The 20,129-nt window shown below is 42.4% G+C and overlaps 2 protein-coding genes across 3 annotated transcripts; one reads left to right on the top strand and one right to left on the bottom strand.

Moving 5' to 3' along the window:
• The first annotated feature begins 36 nt into the window (after positions 1 to 36).
• Positions 37 to 5,271, top strand: si:dkey-19b23.7 (uncharacterized). 2 transcript variants are annotated; one of them, XM_014409179.4, is made up of 9 exons: positions 37 to 242; positions 563 to 634; positions 713 to 784; positions 1,783 to 1,976; positions 2,232 to 2,301; positions 2,417 to 2,582; positions 2,848 to 3,045; positions 3,219 to 3,307; positions 3,660 to 5,271. In XM_014409179.4, exons 1-9 carry the CDS (start codon positions 228 to 230, stop codon positions 3,696 to 3,698), a joined length of 915 nt encoding a protein of 304 aa, XP_014264665.1. In that variant the 5' UTR covers positions 37 to 227; the 3' UTR covers positions 3,699 to 5,271. The 2 variants fall into 2 exon arrangements, with proteins under 2 accessions (XP_014264665.1, XP_014264666.1); XM_014409180.4 differs by having other exon boundaries at positions 3,219 to 5,271.
• On the bottom strand, positions 4,088 to 9,585 carry si:dkey-19b23.8 (uncharacterized). Its single transcript, XM_012922294.5, has 4 exons — positions 9,578 to 9,585; positions 8,422 to 8,738; positions 6,080 to 6,790; positions 4,088 to 5,868 (listed from the first exon to the last, which is right to left on the bottom strand). Exons 1-4 carry the CDS (start codon positions 9,583 to 9,585, stop codon positions 5,783 to 5,785), a joined length of 1,122 nt encoding a protein of 373 aa, XP_012777748.2. The 3' UTR covers positions 4,088 to 5,782.
• Positions 9,586 to 20,129: the final 10,544 nt, after the last annotated feature.

Genomic DNA, 20,129 nt, shown 5'->3' with positions numbered 1-20,129 from the left:
ATACGGCCGCTAGGGGCTTCGTTTCCCCCAAATTGATGCTACTGACAGACCAAGAAAGGCAACACCCGCTGAAAGCCGAGGCTCTTTGTGCAAATCTAAGCGTTCATCCAGAAACGAAGTGGCGTTAAGCAGCAGAATACACGGCTCAATGCTGACATGCAGCAGCTTATAGAAACACAGCGTGCGCGCCTGTGAGGGAGACGACGACGTCCGCAGTTTGGCCTAAGATGAGCAGCTCCGGTGTGAGTATCGTTTACCTCACGATGAGCTGTGAGGGGTTTGTGAATCGGTGCGATTTTAGAGCAGCCCGATCCATTTTTATATCAGCATGCCACTCTTTGTTCTCAGCATGTGTCCGTGCTTTGACTCATTTCACAAACGGAGGGTTTATTGTCACTAATATTGATGGGGGTGCAGGGTGCTCCTGCAGGGTGAGGAGGAGGCGTTGCAAGTGTTGCTATGATACCAGGCAGGGAGAGGGTGCTGATGCCCGCTGGAGTGGTGCCGTCATTTTTATCGTTATGTTCAGATCGCTGTGCTGTCTGTGTGCATGTGTGAACAGAAACGAGAGAGGGAGCAGAAGAGGAAACTGCAGCACTTCCTCGGTGACCTTGCTTTGCTCGGATCCTTGCAGGTTTGGCCACACCAGCATGCGCGTGCACGCTCGGCTCACCTCTCGCAAAATCACAAAATCACATTGCTTCCTTTGCAGGGTTTTAAATACTTCCAGCCTTGGCTCAGGGGGAAAGAGGAGTTGCTGCTGACAGTTGTTAATGAGGATCTGGTGAGTTTCTGTAGAGAAACTGGGTGATTATATAGACTATACTGCCAAAAGGTATTTGCTCATCTGTCTTCACAGGCATATGAGCTTGAGTGTCATCCTGTTCTTAAGCCCTAGCATTTAAAATGATGTCAATCCACCCTTTGCAGCTATAAAAACTTCAACTCTTCTGGGAAGGCTTTCCACAAGGTTCAGGAGTGTTTATGGGAATTTTTGACAGTTCTTCCTGATGCACATTTGTGAGGTCAGACACTGCCTGGCTCACAGTCTCCTCTCTGATTAACCCCAACGGTATTCAGTCGGGTTAAGGTCAGGACTTTGTGCAGGCCAGTCAAGTTCTTCCACACCAAACTCTCTCATCCATGTCTTTATGGACCTTGCTTCATGCACTGGTGTGCAGTCATGTTGGGACAGGAAGGGGCCATCCTCAAACTGTTCCCACAAAGTTGGAAGCATGAAATTGTCCCCTCCACCAAACTTTAAATTTGGCACAGTGCAGTCAGACACCATCGAGTACCATCTCCTGGCAATCACCAGCCCCAGACTCATCCATCAGATTGCCAGACGGAGAAGCGTGAATCGCCACTCCACAGAACGCGTCTTAACTCTGCAGAAAGTTGGTGTGCAGAGGTCATTCGTTGAACCCGCTCTTCCACTTCCACTTTGTTATAATACCACTAACACTTGACTGTGGAATGTTTAGTAGTGTGGAAATATCACAACTGGCCTGGTTGCACAGGTGACATCCTATCACAGTACCAAGCTGGAATTCACTGATCTGAGAGTGACCCATTCTTTCACAGATGTTTGTAGAAGCAATCTGCATGCCTAGGTGCTCGATTTTTACAAAATTCAATGGTTTGGATGGGTGAGTGAATACTTTTGGCAGTACAGTCCAAGTGAAACATTCACACACCTCCCCAGTCTCACTGTCTTATCTAGGGCACATCTATGACTTCTACAGCAGCTTTCTCTCCCTTTCCCTTTATTTTTGTTCGCAGGGTTGGCGTTCCCCAGGCTTTATGGTGTCCAGAGCCTCCTCCTACTCCTCCACCAGCAGCTGTAACAGCAGTGATGTCTCTCCCAGCAGCAGCTCTCCCAGTCTGACCAGCCGTAGCAGCTCCCCCCTGCCCGGGGAGCCTCCGGGCCCACGAGGCTCCCGGTCACATACCAAGACACAGCCACAGACTGCCAGGTGATTGACTGCAAGTTTGTGTGTGCGTGTGGATAGTAACACATATGTGCTTGGGTTCAGAGGGCAGCTTGGGTTGTTTGAGGCATTTTAAGAATTGCAATATTTTTTATTGTGCATCGTGGAAAGTAATCTCCTCCTAACTGGGTAAAAAATGATACATGTAAGAGGATTTAGATGTGGAAGTATGAGTAGAAACTTCCTACTGGCTCTCCAGGTTTGCATGAAACTGATAAATCATTGGAGCTCTTTCTGCAGTCACAGGGAGGCCTGCATCGAGGAGCATCTTCTCCCAGCATCTCCCAGTGAAAGGGAGATAGCAGTACCCGTAAGTACCTGCAAGGAGGCGAAGTGCAGAAGCCAGTATAAGCGTTCTTCTCTTGCCTCTGTTATTTAAATTGCTCACTCAGCCTCGCAGCCCACACTTTGTCCCCCTCTAACAGGAGGTCAACTGCACTCTGTTTCTATTGGCCGGCTACGTCAAATACGGACGCCCCTACGCGTGGATACGCTCCAATCACGAGCGCCTAGTCAACATCGGTGGCACAGATTCGATGGTCAAAGACACGCCCATGAAACTCAAGTCCATTGCAGACTGGCAGACGCGAGGTATGGAAACAATGTGTGGAATCCTAACAGGAGAAAGTTATTGTTTCAGTGAACTGATTCAATAATTACACCATTTTCCATGAGCTAAATCAGATGCAGATGTGTCTGTGCTGCAGCTCGAGCCTCGCGGAGATCAGTATTTACGGTGGATTAGGGCCGTGGAAAAAGGCTCCTAGTGCTTTGGTTAATGCATATATGTTTATGTGCAGTGCATGACATCTCACAATAAAAACATCAAACTTTTCTTTCTTTTGTCCTTCGTCAGCAATTCGTGTGTGGGACGTTGTCAGTGAGCTGGTGTGCCTCTGCACCGTTCCCTCTCCGTCCAACCCGTTCGCCCTGGACATGCGTTACATCAAAAGTCTTCCTCTCGCCGAACGCTTTCTTGTCACGGGAGCTCTCCTTAACTTCCTGGAGATGTACGTGGTTTACGGCAACCGGGACGAGTTGCATTATGATAAAGGTGCGAACCTTTATCACTCTTGGTTTACTATACCAGCAGGTGGTGCTGTTTAGCTATATTTTAAAGGCATGAAACCTGAAGCCTTTCTCCTAACATACTTAGCTTGGATACATAATCATTTAAGAGCATTGCTGAGTGTCCGTGATGATGTTTTGTTTTGTTCTTCCTTTCAGTGGTGGAAGAGGTGAAGCCTCTCAGGCGTCTTCATGTACACTCCCTGCTCGAGTTGCAGCGACTTAGAGAGAGCTCCGGCAGCGCCGCGGTGCACGGCTCTTCTGCAGAAGAGTGATTCTGATTGTTTGCATATACTGTGAGCTACATCAAGCTGGCCTTTTATTAATGTAGGAACAAAAACAAAACAAAACTAAACAAAACAAAAAAACCCAAAAAACTAGTAATCCTTGTGAGCCAAAAGCTCAGAAATCAGAGTGCTCTATGTGCTTGGTGCTTCTGTTTGCAAGGGGCAGCCAATCAAGAGAAAGATGGCTTAAAGGGGGAGGGGCTAAAGTATCTTGTTGGTGCAGAGGATGAGGTGAGGGGCTGCACGAAGCCTAGTATGAGAGAAATAAGGATTATTTTGAACTGTAAATCATGCCATGGTACAAAATAGGAAGGAAGCAGAAGCAGGCTATCGGGGAGCTCCGTATCATTAGGAAAATTAACTCCAAAATATATGGACTTCTTCACTTTTCCTCCAAAGTGAGGCATGAAATTCTCAAACGCTGCAGTAACCCATGCAGATGGAGATGAATCACCTTTGGTTGCAGGTGTCAGATATTAACAATTTTAAAGAACTAGAGGAATAACCCTGGGAAATGAGTCACATGACTAAAATTCTAAATAAATCCCAGGACATCTGAACGTGCTGCCCCGTAACCCCTAAAACCTTCAATCTCTTCCTCTCCACCCACTCCCACATACTTAAATCGGTTTTCTTCAGACCAAATATAGCATTTTAAAACTGGAAGCCTGGAAACAGAATGATTAATCGAGGGTCAGAGTAGTAAGAGTACAAAATGCACAGGCAAACAAATGCTTTATAAAAAAACTTTTAATATTCCATAAAATACATATTTAAATATGTACGACAACATAAAAACAGAACACTCGTTAAATACATCTTAAAAGCGGGCACATCGACGCCTTTTCTGAGATGAGGCTTGTGCCGTTTGTAATTAAAAAGTCAGGTACATCATGTTAAAATTAACCGATAACAACCTGGTTGCACATCAGTCAGGAAAAAAAAAAAAAAAACCTTCCCTGTTTAAAAAGAAAAGACATTTTTAGCTTCGTTTTGGTCAGAAAACAGAAAATGGAGTTAACAGTAACCTCTGGCTTCATCAACAATCCTCCTGTCTCTCATGTTTGTAAACCTAGAGATAAAAAATTACCATCATGGCACAAGTTACGCAACACGGCACACGTGTGTGACCAGAACGGTCACTCTAGATGGACTCCGGCACCTTTTATGGCTTTTATTGATGTGAAGGAGCAATTTAAAAAAAAAAAAAAAAAGCACGGCGTGCTGTTTACCGACAAGGCTGCTCAATATGCAAAGTCACGGGTGGACAAGAAGAATTTGGGGTTTTTCTAGGAAAGAAAGGCGCCGCCACCCTTCATCTCAAGTTTCCCCCCCTATTTGGAATGCAGGTGCATGGCCCGGCATTCCTCACGCAGGTTTCACACAGGAACACAGTGTTCCCAGTGTGGGACACAAACAACCAGCAAGTCACTGCTGAGGCTTCCCCACCCCTCACATAAATGCTAATTATTTATTGCTAAAGACAATTAGGACCTTTTTTTGTTTTGCAGGTTAAGCAGAGACTTTTTAAAATTATTATTATTATTAACACCTCTATTCTGATAATGTCCATTTTCCCTCTGGCATGCATTACACTGAGAACTGACCTCATATCAATAAAAACTTCAATTTCCTGAGTGAGATCATCTTAAAAAGGACTCGAATGTGCTCAGACTAATTATGCATATCACAGACTTGGTGGGGAAAGGAAAAAACAAACTAAACTTTACTTTGGTATGACATGCCCGCATTGTCTTAGTCGTCTTAAATTTGTTCATCCAACTACAAAAGTAGGGAAAAAAAACAAAAACAAAAAAAAGAAATGCTCATTAATGGAACAGGCTGAAAAAGAAAATAACTACTTCATGACTCTGTCACATGTGTCACTTAAATATAAATAAATCTCGAAAAAGAAGAAAAAAAAAGGACTTCCAGGTTCTCGTGGTGCTTTTCCAGTTTTGCCGGGGGACTGTTTGGCCAAGAGCAGGTACTTGGTTGGTTTAACTGTCTCTTTCCAGCAGATCAAAGTCTTTGGTGGCTTCAGCATCAAACAGAACATCAAACAAGCCCAAAAACAAAATTAAAAACCCATGACAGACAGTTTGGGTATGTCCCAGTCTAGTCCTCACACAGCCTTGCGGCCTGTCACAGTTCAGTATCTTGTGCCCGGTTGGACTCTGCGCTTGCAAAAGTCCAAAGGCAACTCTGCCCAGTCAAAAAGAAAAAAAATCTCCTATCTCCAAGTCCTCACTGATTACGGCAGCATCCACCCATGACCAGTTCTTATATCCAAATATGGACCTTTCTCATGTCTCATTAACATCCACTGTGGTCTTCATTGTATTTTTCAATCAGTCGCTTCCCTTCAGCGAGGTTGTCAATAAAGTGGTCCCACATCTGACCACAACAACAAAAAAAAAGAAAAAAGAACAGGTTTCAGTTCAAGCTGTCAGAGGACGATCCTCTCCTGGTGATTGTTCTCATGGGGCTGCGGGATACAGAGCCTCTCTTCCTCCAGCGAACTGTGAAGGAAAAGGACAGAGTCAGGGATGTTGGCTTGGCTGCTGCAGCTGAATTATCAACAGTGAAAGCCAGCCTCTAGACAGGCCTAGGTTGTCATTATCTGAGAGAAGCACACTGTGTGATTGTTTGGGTAAGTTGGCACCAAATAAGGCTAGCTTGAGTTTAAAGTCTTCCTGGTTCAACTTTTATGTGGCAGTGCTGAATTCTCACCTTTTCCCAGACCGGCTGGCAGCGTGGAGCTCTTTGCTTTGACTTGAGAATTGGACGAGTCCTCTGCAAGTTTTCCTTTCACCTCTCCCGACGGCATCGTGGCCACGCCGGTCTGCTGCCAGTCGCTCATCGCCCGCTGGAAGGAGAGTCCCAGACAGGCGGTCATGTCCCGCGCTCGCTCCGCACGGCTGCACCAGAACACCCGACACTGCAGCTGCTGCCCCCGGTGCTTGCAGATGTACAAGAAGACGTTGGGCCGGTTGGTGTCGGCGGCGCAGTACGCAATGTCCTGCAGGTAGGTCTTCGTGAGCTGCCGACCCGTGCTCAGCTCTTTGACCTCGACGTATCTGGGCCGCACGACAAGGGCGTGGTCCTTCCTGAGCTTCTTCCCGTTCGCGATACCCTCCAGCAAGTGAGAAATGGCCTCCTCTGCTTGCTCCCGGTCCAGAGAAAAGATCTTTTCCGTCCCCAGGTAGTGCACTTTGAACAGAGGGTCGCCGTGGGACAAGGACTCCGTCTGGTCGCGGCGGAATCTGCGCCGCAGCTCGGCGGGCGAGTTCTTCAGGGTCTGCATGAGGTGGAAGGTGCTGAGGGACATGATGCGTTTCAGGCTGGGCTTGGAACTTTTAGTCGTAACCGGGTTCTCGTCAGCGCGTCTCCCAATCTTCCACCCTCCTTTAAATGGAGCGTGGCTGCATCCACTGCTTTTATCTGAAATGAGGCAGACGAAGACGGTGACGTTAGCAAATCCAGAGACGACCGATAAGCCGAGCAGGGGATAAATCAGGCAAAATGAGAGGCTATGTACTTTCTAATAAATTAAGTAACAAAAACAAGGTTGCACTTATGATGCAAAAAGAGACAAGTCATCACAACTCGCAAATGGGAAAGAGACAAAGTCACCAAACAGGTTTGGTTACAGAAGTTGCAGTCAGTGAAGTATTCAGTCCCTACAGACAGACAGCACCCATTAAATATTTACAGTTTGCCTTGGGCTTTGCTGTCACTGTACTCTTAAGAAACAAACACAATGATGGAACTGGAAACGTGCCAGAACAAATGGAAGATTACTGTAAAAAGCTAAAGTGACACAGGCAAACACTAGGGCCATGTTCAAAACGAACTGTGCATTGCAAACTCAATTACACCACTTCTGGAGGACTTAAAGGCTTTTGTGATCTTGCAGAGAAATAAAAAATAAAAAAGTCTTATGCAACCACATCTGGCCACCCATTGTCTCTCCTATCCTACATACCGACAGAGCTGCCTGCTCTCCATTGTGTTGCTCCTTATATTTTTTCCTCTCCCTTTTCTTGGCCATTCTTTCAACATCCTAGCTCCCTCCTCAGAAGTGACTCGCACAGAGAACCGCCGACTGTTCTAAGGTGGTGGCCATTGTTGCTCAAACCCCTGCGCAGGAAACAGCTTTGCATCCCCCCCCCCACCCCCCACCTAAGCATTTTTCCCGCAACACAATGACATGCTTATGAAAAGTGTGTCATCTCATGAAAGAGCTGCAGGTTCAGCCTACAGCACAGCAAAGGTAGAGCCCAAACCTGCAGGTTTTGGTACAGTTACATATGACCAGTGCACACATGGACAGGTACAGTTAATTGTGTGGGTCCACACCACCCCCCCCCCACACACACACACACACACACACACACACACACACACACACACACACACACACTTTTGCATTTAACCGAAGTCTCTGACGCACAATCAGAGAAATGTAATCCCAAATTTCCATCCAGGTAACACTTCACGTGCATCAGAATACACTGTCGTTTTCTCGTGCACGCAAATATAAAACTAGCTCATGCAAATATCTACAATCTCTGGAAGTGGAAAGAACATTTTGTTTACATTTACCCCGAGCATGTGAGCCTGTTTATTTCACGCAGAACACGTTCATAGATGCCCGGAATAACCCTCCATCCAAAATAAGTGGCACGTACGCTTTGTGATGCTTTCGTTTGTAGAAAATAAGAACAGAAGACTGTCAGTAAGCAGTTGCTTCAGTTCCTCGCTCAATACATCCAAGCCGAATTGACAACCAAAATCTAAAAGATGATTGAAAATAACTCAAAGTTAGCGTGCGAAGTGAATATTATTAGAAAAAACGAGATAACTCTAAAAGAGCTGATTTTGCTGCGGGGTTCGGCTAGACCCGACGTGTCTCCAAACTTGGGCTTAAAACTTGCTGAGAAAACCCTCCTATATTTGCTCAGCAGATATTCCCAGCAGAGTTTCAACACCTATCAAACTGTTGTTGTTTTCTATACATCGTTTAGAGCGCTACACGACAACCAAATTACTTGTTAGGACGTGAAACTTACCTGGCTTCAGTTTCATGCAAACGACGTTTTGGTGCCGCTCAGGTGAACCGTAGCGTCCCGTGATCTCGGGCAGGTGAAACTCTGCAATCCTGCACAGAACTGTGCGGCTGTCTGTAACCGCAAAGCAACTCCGAAGCTCCTCTCTGTGTGAACTCTGTGCGGTTAGAGAACTGACTGACTGACTGACTCGCACCTCTCTTCTCTGCTCTCTGAAACGTTGGATGAGGCGAGCGCCCGTGGGACCGCCGTTTTTAAACAGCGCAGGCGCGAGCACGTCACACGCGAACGAGCGTTTGCGTCCGAGCAGAGCGGGGGTGCTGTGGTGGGGGCCACAGGGCAGTAGCGATGATTTATAAGAGAGGGATTTACAGGCAAGACGGGGCGGGCAACAATAGACCCGCTTTCACTTACTGGAACTGTTGTCTTAATTTATGACTTATTTACATTTTCACTGTAGTATCAGGGCGGTCAAGTACCCTGGATTTTCTTTTATATTTTTCTCACAACGGGAAGCATTGTCATTTTTACACACACTTCTCCAGAAATAATAATATTTTCACATTATATAGAATATGGGTGACAACAATAAAAAAAAAAAAAAAGCTCTACAGTGCACAGAGTAATCAAAAGCAGCGTTATTTAACCAGGCAACCTGATCCACTGACCCAGTTTGTTATCATGCAAATACAATCCTGCACATTTAGTCGCGAAATGTGGAAATTAATGATCTGATGATCTAAATTTCCCTTTTTTGGTCCAGGTTCTCACTTTTAGAGAGCTCCTTTCGTCCAAGTAAAGGTCAAACATCCATAGATATTCAGTTTGAAATAGGTATTTCACACAGCTTGTTTTTAATTTTAATTTTATTTCTGTCAGTCTTGCCTTTTTCATTTGCTGGAATCTAGAGGAAGTGAATGAGGACACGCAGACGGCTGGTGTGACAGCGGTTGATATGGAGCTAGATGATCCAAGGAGAAGAAGAAGATTAAGACTTGCTATATTTCTTGTCATTCTCCAAAAGTAGGTGAAACTAAAAAAAGAAAAAGTTGTGATATTTTGTGTCACCGTGCTCCTCCAGCAGTTTCACATTTCTTTATTTAACCACATGTGCAATACCACACTGAGCAAACATCTGAAACCCACTAACTTTCGTTACCATCGCATTGCGTCACAGCCTCTCTAATGAGGATCGTTGGCCTTGCTGGTTCAGATCTGCTCTGGGTGTTTATTCTGGGGGCATTTCGAACAGTGGCAGAGGAAAACTTTAAACGGTTCCATGTGTCCGTACATTTGTGCGTGTGTGTGTGCGGCTGGGTGTGCCTGACGCTGTGAAACAGTAGGGCCTCTGTTTCTGCTGGGTTTGGCCCAACAACAGCTAAGTTCTGGACGTCACACTTGCCTCAGTACCTTAGCGGGACACACAGAAACTATTCTTAGGGATCTGGTGACATAATGGATCATCTCAGACATGCACCCACCCACCTACGTATGTTACACCGGGAGGCAAGAACAGACTCAGCATCCATCCAAGACGTCCCGTAGGAAGGGGTGCAGCTGCAGTCCTTGAGCATGTAAAGGCATGTTGCACCATGTTGCATTGGAGAGACTGCTTCTTTGTTCCCCCAGTTGAGAGGATGGGGCAGCACACAAAGCATGACAATCCCCAGCAGTCAAAGACAAATTATTCTTTAGATTTTACAATTAGCCACATAATTACCAGGGGCTCTGGTGGATACAGGCACACCCAGTTCTTCAAAAACCAGTTGGCGCCTCTTATTTCAAATCCCCCGACTCCTGCTTGTGACTGAAACCAATTAGCGAGTCTTTGAAGGAGTAATTATAAGTAATTGTTGGCAAACAAAGGCATCCTCAGGAGAACGGGCAGTCCAAGATACTGCAACACTTCACTAACAAAACAGCTGCTCGAATGGTCAAAGTCAGCACTCTTCACAGCTGAGCCAAGACAGGATTCAGGAATTTGCACTTCCAATAAGACAGTCAAAGGAGCTTGCAAAGAAAAGCGTCTGGACTTCTTTAAGTTGCTTGAAGACGTTTCACCTCTCATCCGAGAAGCTTCTTCAGTTCTAAGGTCAAATGGTGGAGAGTCCCAGATATAAACCTAGTGGGAGTAACCCCCCACAGAGGGACAAAAGGACCCCCTGATGATCCTCTAATCGCCTGAGCCAAGGTGTGGAAGCTATAGAAATGGATAATGAGTGACCCAGACCTGAAGGCCATTCCAGTTCCAGTGAACCTGAAACTTGAAATTAGGCTTTGTTCCAAAGAACAGGTTTCTGTGGTCACTGGGAACAAATTGTTATGAGAGTTGCCCTCTTATTTACAGGATTTTTTGTAACCTCTGTCCTGGTTGTCATGCAGCCTCATAAAAACGATAGATGGACCATCTCTGTAGTTGGAAACTCAGTAAGCAGAAAACTTTTAAGGAAGTAAAATTACACTGTAAACTTGAATCCATTCATGGTAGAGCTGTGTTATGGCCAGTTCTCCTTTTTCCAAGTGCTCTAAATCAAATGCCATTTATTGATGCCTATCTGCAGCGCTCAACAATGAAGGCTGCATTCCAGTTTGCTATCTGTGAGTCCCATTGAAGCGATAGCGGTTCCTCCAGCCTCTACCGCAGCAAGCACTATAAAAAGAACGCTAAAAAGAATGCTGTGAACTTTTACCTTAAAACGATCCTTGTCAGATGCCGAGCATCACATTGGCCTGAAGTAACCTACCTGTTAGTCTGGCGTCAAGGCTGAAACCCTCCAGGTACAAGAAACAGAATAACGTGCTGACGTGACCCAGAGATATGAAAAATGATGCTCAGTGACTCAGTGTTTCAAGTTTTGCTTTAAGAATTCCATAAAGCTGCTGAATAGATTTCTATGAAATTTACTGAGGACAGATTTTTATTTAATACCTTCAAGTTCATGCGGAGGATATGCACAAAATCACTGGGCCACCTGCAAATTACAAATATAAGAACTGCTCAGGCATGAAAACCCATTACAAGAAGCTCCCGGTGGACACCTTTAATGCTGATGTTTGACATGCTAATACTCCTATGAAGGCCCACAGAGCCGTTATTATGGTGGTAGACTCTAAGTCTTTTTAAAAATACTTCACTAAAGCGATCAATAGTAGACTCAGAACATGAAAACAAGCATAGAGCACAGAAGGTACCACTGACGTCTTTTTACTGGGGGAGTAATTCAAAATATGGTTGCAGAGAATTTTAATTAGCCTACCAAATTATTTGTTTATTTATTTATTTGGTTGTTTCAAAAGTCTATATAAGACAAAATGTCAATGCCATTAATACATTTAACTTAGAGCTTCTGTATTTACGTTATACTTACATTTAAGGAAATATATTGTACCTTGTATCTGTTACTTTGTATCACATTTGTCGTTTGCAACTCGTTGCTAAGTCCTTGACCAGGAATCGCATCATATGCTTCCAAAAAACCTTCGAAATCCATTTTATCCAAATGCGAGCATCATGTCAGTGTGACAGCAGTGCCTTTTTCTGCCCGCTTTCTTACTCGAGCGCCACACGCATTGGTAAACTGTGTTCAGTGATAAACAAGTTCACCTGTAAGGGGAAGTTGGTTGAGGCGTGGAGTTATGAAAACAGGAATGGTAACTATAGATTTATGGGTCGTCTGTTGTGTTGCGAAACATCTGCTACAATAGACAACATGATAGGGGTAGATTTTTTGTCCATGTATGGTATGACAAGTGTCCCGTTTGACGAGTGCGATCAAGTAAGGCACAGTGATGTTTTGTAATTGCATCAGAGACGCCTTACATAACTTTGTCATTCTTGAGTTGTTTTGAGAATGGGCTGGGTCATGGCACGGAGAAAAACAACAACTTGTGTTCCTTGATGTTAGAATAGCTGCTCTAAATGATGTGCCTGTGAAGTGGAGGGTTATAGCAAGCACGCTACTACATAATGGACTCAAAAAGGAATCAACACATTCAAATCTTTTAACGCTGCCGACTGTCTTTGGCACTTTACTGCAACCATTTGCATCACTGCCATTCCTGCTGCTGTTGGTCGTTTCCACTACTGTCCATGCAAATGTCTGCTACTGCACTTGCACTACTGCCACTATTGTACATAGATTTGATTTTTATATATTCCCTTAAACATCATTTATCTTTTCTTAAGTCTTCTTTTTATATTAAGGTGAGAGAGAAGCTGAATTTCAATTATCTTGTACTTTCTGTACATGGAGCCAATAACAATAAAACATATCTTTCTAAAAGCAAACAATAACAAAACTAAAGCTAGGTATGGAAAGGTGAGGTGTTGGTTCTAACCTTCGCTCATTTGGTGAGAACTGACTGCAACAAGCATGACTAGACATTAATACTGGCACGTTAAGACATGATCAGCAATTTGTAGACACTGATAAGACTGTGATTATTTCAGATTTCTTCATGCACACCATCACACACACCATTCGTTTACATTGTTATAGGAAGGAGTTTAAGGAAAGGAAATAGAAATGGTAATTTATATATTCTGTGTAAATGTACTGTTAGCTCGGACATATGCTTTGATAGGCTAATACATAAACAGTACGACCAGTTGTCCCCTTATGTTTTGCTACTCTCAGAAGTCCTGGTTGGTATAAAATTAAACCATAAAAGATTCATATAACGTAAAAGATACAAACCTAAAACCTATGTAGGTCACAACGCAATGCAACAACAACAACAAAACCATAAATTAAATACAAATATTAAATAAATTTTTTATTACAAAACTACAGTGATCACATATTTGGAAAGGTAATTAGTATCAGTAACATGGCCTAACTTTACTCATGAAAAATATAAATAACACAGAATTTCTGTGGCGCAATAAAAGTGAAGCAATTAGTCCAACAGTTATTTACATACTTTTATGGGTTTGACACATTTAAGTGACAAGAGGTGGTCTTTCACTCAGAGTGATTTAATCAGGAGGTAAAAAAAATCCTTTATCTGCTTCAGGTCACACCTTCCCGGACAAGTGAAACAGGCCTCTGGTTTCAGAAGGAAGTGACTCTGTTTTTCAAAAGAAGTTACTGGTGGGGCTTTGTTTTACAGTCTGGCTTCACAGTCAGGTTTTACTGTTATTTAACCAAAACTAAAGGAAATGGTTTAAGAAGAAGGAAGAGAAGAAATGAGGTGTTTCAGCATATGACAAGGATTGAAACATCACAAATGTATAGTCTGAGGAGGCTAAAATACTGTATATTTGTTGTATAGCCAGTTGAAAATCTATTTAACCTCACACAAATCCCTTTTCTTTGTTTAGTTCTTTCTTTTTTTTGTGGCCTGAAGCTAACACCCATACTGTAGGTTTTAAGGGAGAGGTAATTTCCTCAGGATGTTACTTAGCTTATGTAAGTCAGTGTGTTTGTAGTTAAGATATGCCTCATGCAAGCTTTAATGGAAATGCAGGATGTTTATGGAGCTGATGTTTACTGTTTGTAGTCTGTGAAAATAGCAGGGTATTTGCTAGGTTAATACCACAATGCAATAAAATATAGTTTTTATGTAGCATAACATCAGAGAAATGTCTAAAGACTCACATGGCATTATAACAGCCAGGAGGAAAAGTCTTCTTAAAATCGTATTTTGGGACAGCGCTAGCAAAGTATGGATCATATTTGACTGGTCAGTCTCTACAAGTTGTTCCATGTCCTACTAACCAATGAAATTTAAATAAGAATTAAAAAGAGCTGCCCAAATAAAATAAAGACATTACCAAGATGGCTACCAATGTGGCTAAAAGGACTTTTATAATATCCAAGTACTGAATAACCTGCAGACATTGTTAAGACAGGTGAACAATAAATTACAATATGTAGAATGGCAAAATAAAGGCACAAATAACAGTTTTTCCATTTCAGAGCAAGATACAATAGAGCTCAAGCAATAGTGTTTACCCCAAATTCCTTAAAGAAGATTTAGCAAACGTAGCAAGGAGAACAAGATTAAGGCATAATTCATTTGGGATCACAAACATTGACTTCTGTTTTCTCTTTATTAAGCAGGAGATAGTTATCAGCCACATAACTTTTAATAGAGTCAAAGCACATCTTGGGACTTAAAAAAGATATACAATCGAATGTCATCTGCACAGCAGTGATAAAAAATGTCTCTAAAAGCACTCCAAATATGCTGAAGAAGGAGCAGATGTAACAGAGAGAGTAGAGGCCCCAAAACAGAAGCTTGTGGCACACCGTAGACGAGGGAAGTGGAAGAGAACTTAGGAGTAGCTACAGGAAAAAATTGTGAGGCAGATATGATTAGAACCACTCAAAAGCTAACGCTGATACACCCAGTACGTCAGTCAATTGAGCACAGTTTAATGATCAAACGCTGGGGTCCAGTCTCAGCAGAGCTGATTGGAAACCATAAGAAGAGCTGTTTCATTGGAGTGAGCTCTATAAAAGCCAGATTGAAATGTATTAACTTATTGCAGCTTGTTTATCCAATAACCAAGTCATATATCTCACATAGTCGTTGATAATAAAGATGTGCAGATGCTTCAAAACCATTAAATCTAGCTGTTTCATTATTAAATCCAAGCTCTAAAATCATCTTATTCTACTACATGCTACTCTGTGATGTAGCACTTGTGCTATTTAGCAAATGTTAGCATGCTAACAAACATAACTAAGATAGTTAGAAACGGTAAACATTATTGCTAAATATCAGTATGTTAACTCTTTCATTGTGAGAACTGTGCCTATATGTAGAACTACACTCTCACCTAAAACACAGTAGTGCTTTGAGACAAATGCTAACACGACATGCTAATTTTAAATGTTAGACCCAGAAGTTCTGTGTAAACATCTTAAAAAGCATCAAGCCTTTTAAAAAAAAAGAGGCTGGGGGCTTACACTATTTCAGGCAAGTGGTTTAAATGCTGTGGCCTGCTATATTTTTATTCGTGGGCATTTTTAGTGCACTGTAAAAGCTGCATAAATTAGCAACAACACACAAATTCAGAGAGTTTGTTGTTTCAAAGTTTTATCAGGTTTACCTTTGTGTGCAAACATGAGAGACTGCTTAACATTTTTGACAGCAGGGCCAGTTTGCATGTTTGCATTAGCAATACATTTTTACGTATGCTGCTGTTGACTGTAAACTTTGTAGACCTCGGTTTTGACTATTAATTAAGAATGAAACGGTGACAGGAAATGTACCTCTTGACAGACCTGGGATCAGAAAGGGAAGCTGGGAGGTTTAAAGAAGAGTTATCACTGGACTAGACATATGAGACTCAGGTCTATAAATAACACTTAGTTGTTTGTGTTGGGACTGAAAGCTGTAATTTATCCCAGACTAACAGCACAGATTTAGGGTTTGCCAGGAGCTTACCATGTGAAACCCGGAGCTATAATTGCATCTTTACCTGGACACTGGCATGGAGGCATGCCAGAGTAATAAATCCCTTTCTTTCTCTGATTTACAGGAAAGCTAGTTGTCTATTTATCATTTCCCGAAAATGAACCTGCAGGGCTATTGTTTAATCTTCTACTGAACATCCCACTAGGCGAGAGTCCCATGGCGAGAAAGTAGCCAAGTCGCCTGACCTTCACAGGAATCACATGACTCAGGGCTGTGTGAGGGATGTTAGGAAAGATAGGCTGACCGAAAAAAAACAAGTGACAACAAAAACCAACATCTGCCAGCTGACCGCTCCGACACAGATGTCCTAATAAGGCATTTTAATGGGCCCGTGTGGAGCAGAAGGAATGACACCATGTCTGCTTTTTACTCACCTAGTAATCTTTTACATGAGGGTTACATCAGTCTGCTGATGATGTCATTTCCTTTTTCTTCCCTGCTCAGTCTGAAAAAACTCGTGCAGATTAAGCCTAACTCCCCTAGGTCAGACAGGAAGATGGGTTTGTCTGGGGGAATTCCTCATATCATGAGGTGTATTTTCAAGACTTTCTTGTGCATTTTGGTCCACCATGAAACTTTATACCAAAAAGAGAGATTGGCCAATTATGTAACATCCCGGAAAAAATTAAACTTGAGACACTTCTCAGTCACCTGTTCATGATAAGCACCACAAAAGACACTGAGCCACTTGAATAGATTTTATCACAATACTTTCCCTGAACTTGGCTTTGCTTTCCTTCTCATGAGCTTATTATTGAGGGCACTTATTTTGAAAACACACACACAAAAAGTCCAAAAATGGAGTTTATGGAAGCTGAAGGAGGCATGTTTAATCTCTGGTTCCTCTTTTGTTTTGTCTTTATTTCAGCCGCATCCGTTGCTTATTTTTCTCTTTTTTAGAACTTGAAGAATATGGTGTTGACTGCTTTGTTATGGAAATGCTCTTAAACTCAGGGACCAATCAGAATTTAGACTAAACAGGAAGAGGAGGTGGCTTCCTGTTCTGGCTACCGTTATTTGTGAGTGGAGTGTAACTGAATTCCAGTGTACTGGGACAATTTGATTTCATCAAGCTATTGTTTGTCTTACTGTTTGAAACATAATCCAGGTCACATGGTTAAGACCCACGTTTGAACTGTTAAAGTAAACATTTTTGAACGAGCTTCACTTCCTTCCTTAGAGCTGAATTAAAAGATCAATTCCAGATCTGAAGTCCCAGATATGAAGATGGGGGAGGACGGGGGAAACAGCTAGTATTGACAGGCAATTATGATGTTTAGTTCATAAGGCCTGTGTGTGTGTGTGATTGGGCTTGATCTTGTGCAGGAAGAACTCTTTGCCCTTTTCTCAAGATCCACCCATCCAAACCACATGAGTGAGCAATGAAGTCATTGGTCACCGGAAACAGGAAACAAAATGTGAGCACATTTATAGAAAAACACGTCCAGCTATCTTTGTGATAACCATTTTGAATTCTAGACCATCAGACCGATTACGTTTTTGCGAAAGTTACCATGTTTATCACAACTCGTTGAGGCTTAAAGCGTTATACGTATACAGTCATGGAAAAAAGAAAGTACAACCTCCTTCAGTTATAAGGTTTTATTTTAAAAAAAAATCGTCTGATCCTGAAATTAGGTCAATATAAAGTCAGTGGAACAAAACGTGACAGAATTTAACCAAAGCTAAACCAAAATGCAGAAGCAGTGCCATAAAATAATTGAACCTCACGAGTCACGGTCTGAAAATTCTCAAAATATCAGTAAGACAGGGATGAAGCTGGTGAGAATGAAGATGGGATTATTACACAATGCCATACTTTTGCCCTTAAAGCCACATCTACACAGCGAACGATTCATTTGTTGCGTTTATCTTTAAAGCTGATGGTTGGACACTAGCGGATATGCAAGTTCCAGTTGCCTAGGCAACCCTAGGAAAGTACTACCATGTCATATGTCAATAACCCTCCTGTATCCTGCACCCTCATTGCTTCAGTCGCTACCTCAAAGCCAAGAATAGTTTCTGTCAAAGCCCACCTGCTTGTAGATTTTTAGCTGTAGCCTGTCCTGGCTACTATCACTGAAAGGTGTTGTTCCACCCTGAACAGGATACTGTCTGAGTTCATGACATCTTTAAACAACTTACAACATATTCAATGTCCCATTAGAAATCATTTTTAATGTTTCCCTTCCTCTTAAAACGGTTGCGTAATGACACTAACAGGACTTGACTGTAAAGCTTTTTCCATATTGACCTTCTGAAGTTGGCATAAAAATGCCATCAATTCTCTTTTTATTCAGGGGTGTGAATAATGCCAGTGTTATGTAAGACGTCTTCTATTCATTATTCTAAACAGAAGACCTTGGGTTCTTCTAGTGCTTGTGACTGCTGGATGACAGCGAGTGACGGTTAACACCATCACTTTGCATCATGTCCTTATTAAAAATGGTACAATTTTACCAGTTAAAAAGAATGAAAGTTTTTAACTGTCTCAAAAGGTGTATTTGCCATAAAAGATGGTACTTTTCCACAGTAATCACTTTGGAGAAGTACATACAGCGCATCAGGAAAGTATAGTATAGTATTCACTTGTTACAGACTTATTCAACAATGGATTAAATTTATTTTTCACCTCAGAATTTTACACACAATACCCCATAGTATGATAAAAGTTGGCATAACATTCTTGTAAATTTATTAAAAGTATAAAACAAGATATAACATGTACATAAGTATTTACACCCTTTGCTATGGCACTCAAAAGTCAGCTCAGGGGCTTCCTGTTTCCCCTCACCATCGGTCAGATGTTTCCACATCTTGATTAGAGTCCACCTGTAATAAATTATAATGTTTGGAAATTATTTAAAAAGGCAAACGTCTGTCTATACAAGGTCTCATAGCTGGCAGTGAATGTTAGAGCACATGAAGTTGAGCCATGAAGTCCAAGGGATTGTCTGTGGATCTCCAAGACAGGATTGTATTGAGGCACAGATCTGTGGAAGGGTAGAGAAAAGTTTCTGCAGCACTGAAGGTGGCCAATTAGCACCGTGGCCTCAGTGGAAGAGTTTGGAAGCACCACTCAGCCAATCTGAGCATCGAGGTAGACGGCTCTTAGTCAGAGAGGTGACTAAGAACCCGATGGTCACTCTGACAGAGCTCCAGCGTTGCTCTGCGGAGAGAGGAGAACCTTCCAGAAGGACAACCATGTCTGCAGCACTCCAACAATCAAGCCTGTATGGTAGAGTGGCCAGACGGATGCTGGATGCACTATAACTATTATAATTACATTGTTCCAATATGAAATTGTACCTCAGCATCACTTGTTTAAAATGAGGTCATAAGAGATCAAAACCCTTATTGTAGCTTGGCGCCAGCTATTATGATAGACATGTTCTGGATATCGCCCAAATTAAACAACTTCCCGGAAATGTGTCTTTGACACTTTATCTAAAAATATCTGCAAAATCAATGCAACCATCTCTATTTATGTCATTGTTTCTAAAGGACTGTTTGGCATAATGTGGCACAATGTAACACAATATGGCAGTAATATGTCAGTAGAAGGATTTCGTTGAAGAGGAAGGAGCTTTCAGTGAGTGCTCATTGTGTTTTGGTGCATTACATCCCTTTGATGATCCATCAGCAGATCAGTTATGAAATTCTGTGCAGCCGCTGTTTTTTTTTTTTTTTTAATTGGTCATTCACTGGTCATAACCAAAAATGTTCCTCTTTTTGTTCCTTTTTTTGATTGACCTTTTCGTATGACATCATTTTTAGATTTGCTTGACTTTAATTTGAGCTTGAAGGAGGTGATGTGAAAATGGAAAATGTTTCAAATGTCTGCACTGACAGCCACAAATTAAAAAAATAGCCTGACTCCTGCAGCGAGGGTATCTTGTGACTGTGTTATGCTGTGGGGTGGTACTTTTAGCAGATCGTTTTCACTTATCTCCTTACAGGGAAGCACGTTACCACATACAGTTGGTCTGAGTGATCATCCTTGTCTTATGATGACAAACGTCATTTCGATGTGAGCAGCCTCTTCAAGGACGACAAAGAGTTAAATGGTTTAATGAGCAGGACAAGCTGTGAGTCACTGTTATGTAAACCTAATGAGGGGATTTTTTTTTGGAAAAATGGTGTTCATGCCACCAGTGGAGTTTAAGAGATGTCACTCAGGCCTAGAGACCAGACAGCAACCATCTAGCATCCTCCTTGCAGTTAGCAAGCGTTCGTGTGATATACATTGCTAAAGCCTCAGTCAACAGGCCTACAAGTGGTCA

This window comes from Maylandia zebra, linkage group LG3 (genome assembly GCF_041146795.1).
Source record: "Maylandia zebra isolate NMK-2024a linkage group LG3, Mzebra_GT3a, whole genome shotgun sequence".
Classification (NCBI taxonomy): Eukaryota; Metazoa; Chordata; class Actinopteri; order Cichliformes; family Cichlidae; genus Maylandia; species Maylandia zebra.
The sequence above is the reverse complement of the archived record's forward strand: the minus strand, read 5'-3'. Positions and strand labels throughout refer to the sequence as shown.

Bases quoted from the DNA above. Each gene is read 5' to 3' on its own strand.
- si:dkey-19b23.8 (XM_012922294.5), bottom strand. The intron at 6,791-8,421 runs GTAAGTTTCACG...GCCTCATTTCAG, and splicing joins TTGCATGAAACTGAAGCCAG to ATAAAAGCAGTGGATGCAGC. The intron at 5,869-6,079 runs GTGAGAATTCAG...TTTCCTTCACAG, and splicing joins GCCAGCCGGTCTGGGAAAAG to TTCGCTGGAGGAAGAGAGGC.
- si:dkey-19b23.7 (XM_014409179.4), top strand. The intron at 2,302-2,416 runs GTAAGTACCTGC...CCCCTCTAACAG, and splicing joins AAAGGGAGATAGCAGTACCC to GAGGTCAACTGCACTCTGTT. The intron at 2,583-2,847 runs GTATGGAAACAA...GTCCTTCGTCAG, and splicing joins TGCAGACTGGCAGACGCGAG to CAATTCGTGTGTGGGACGTT.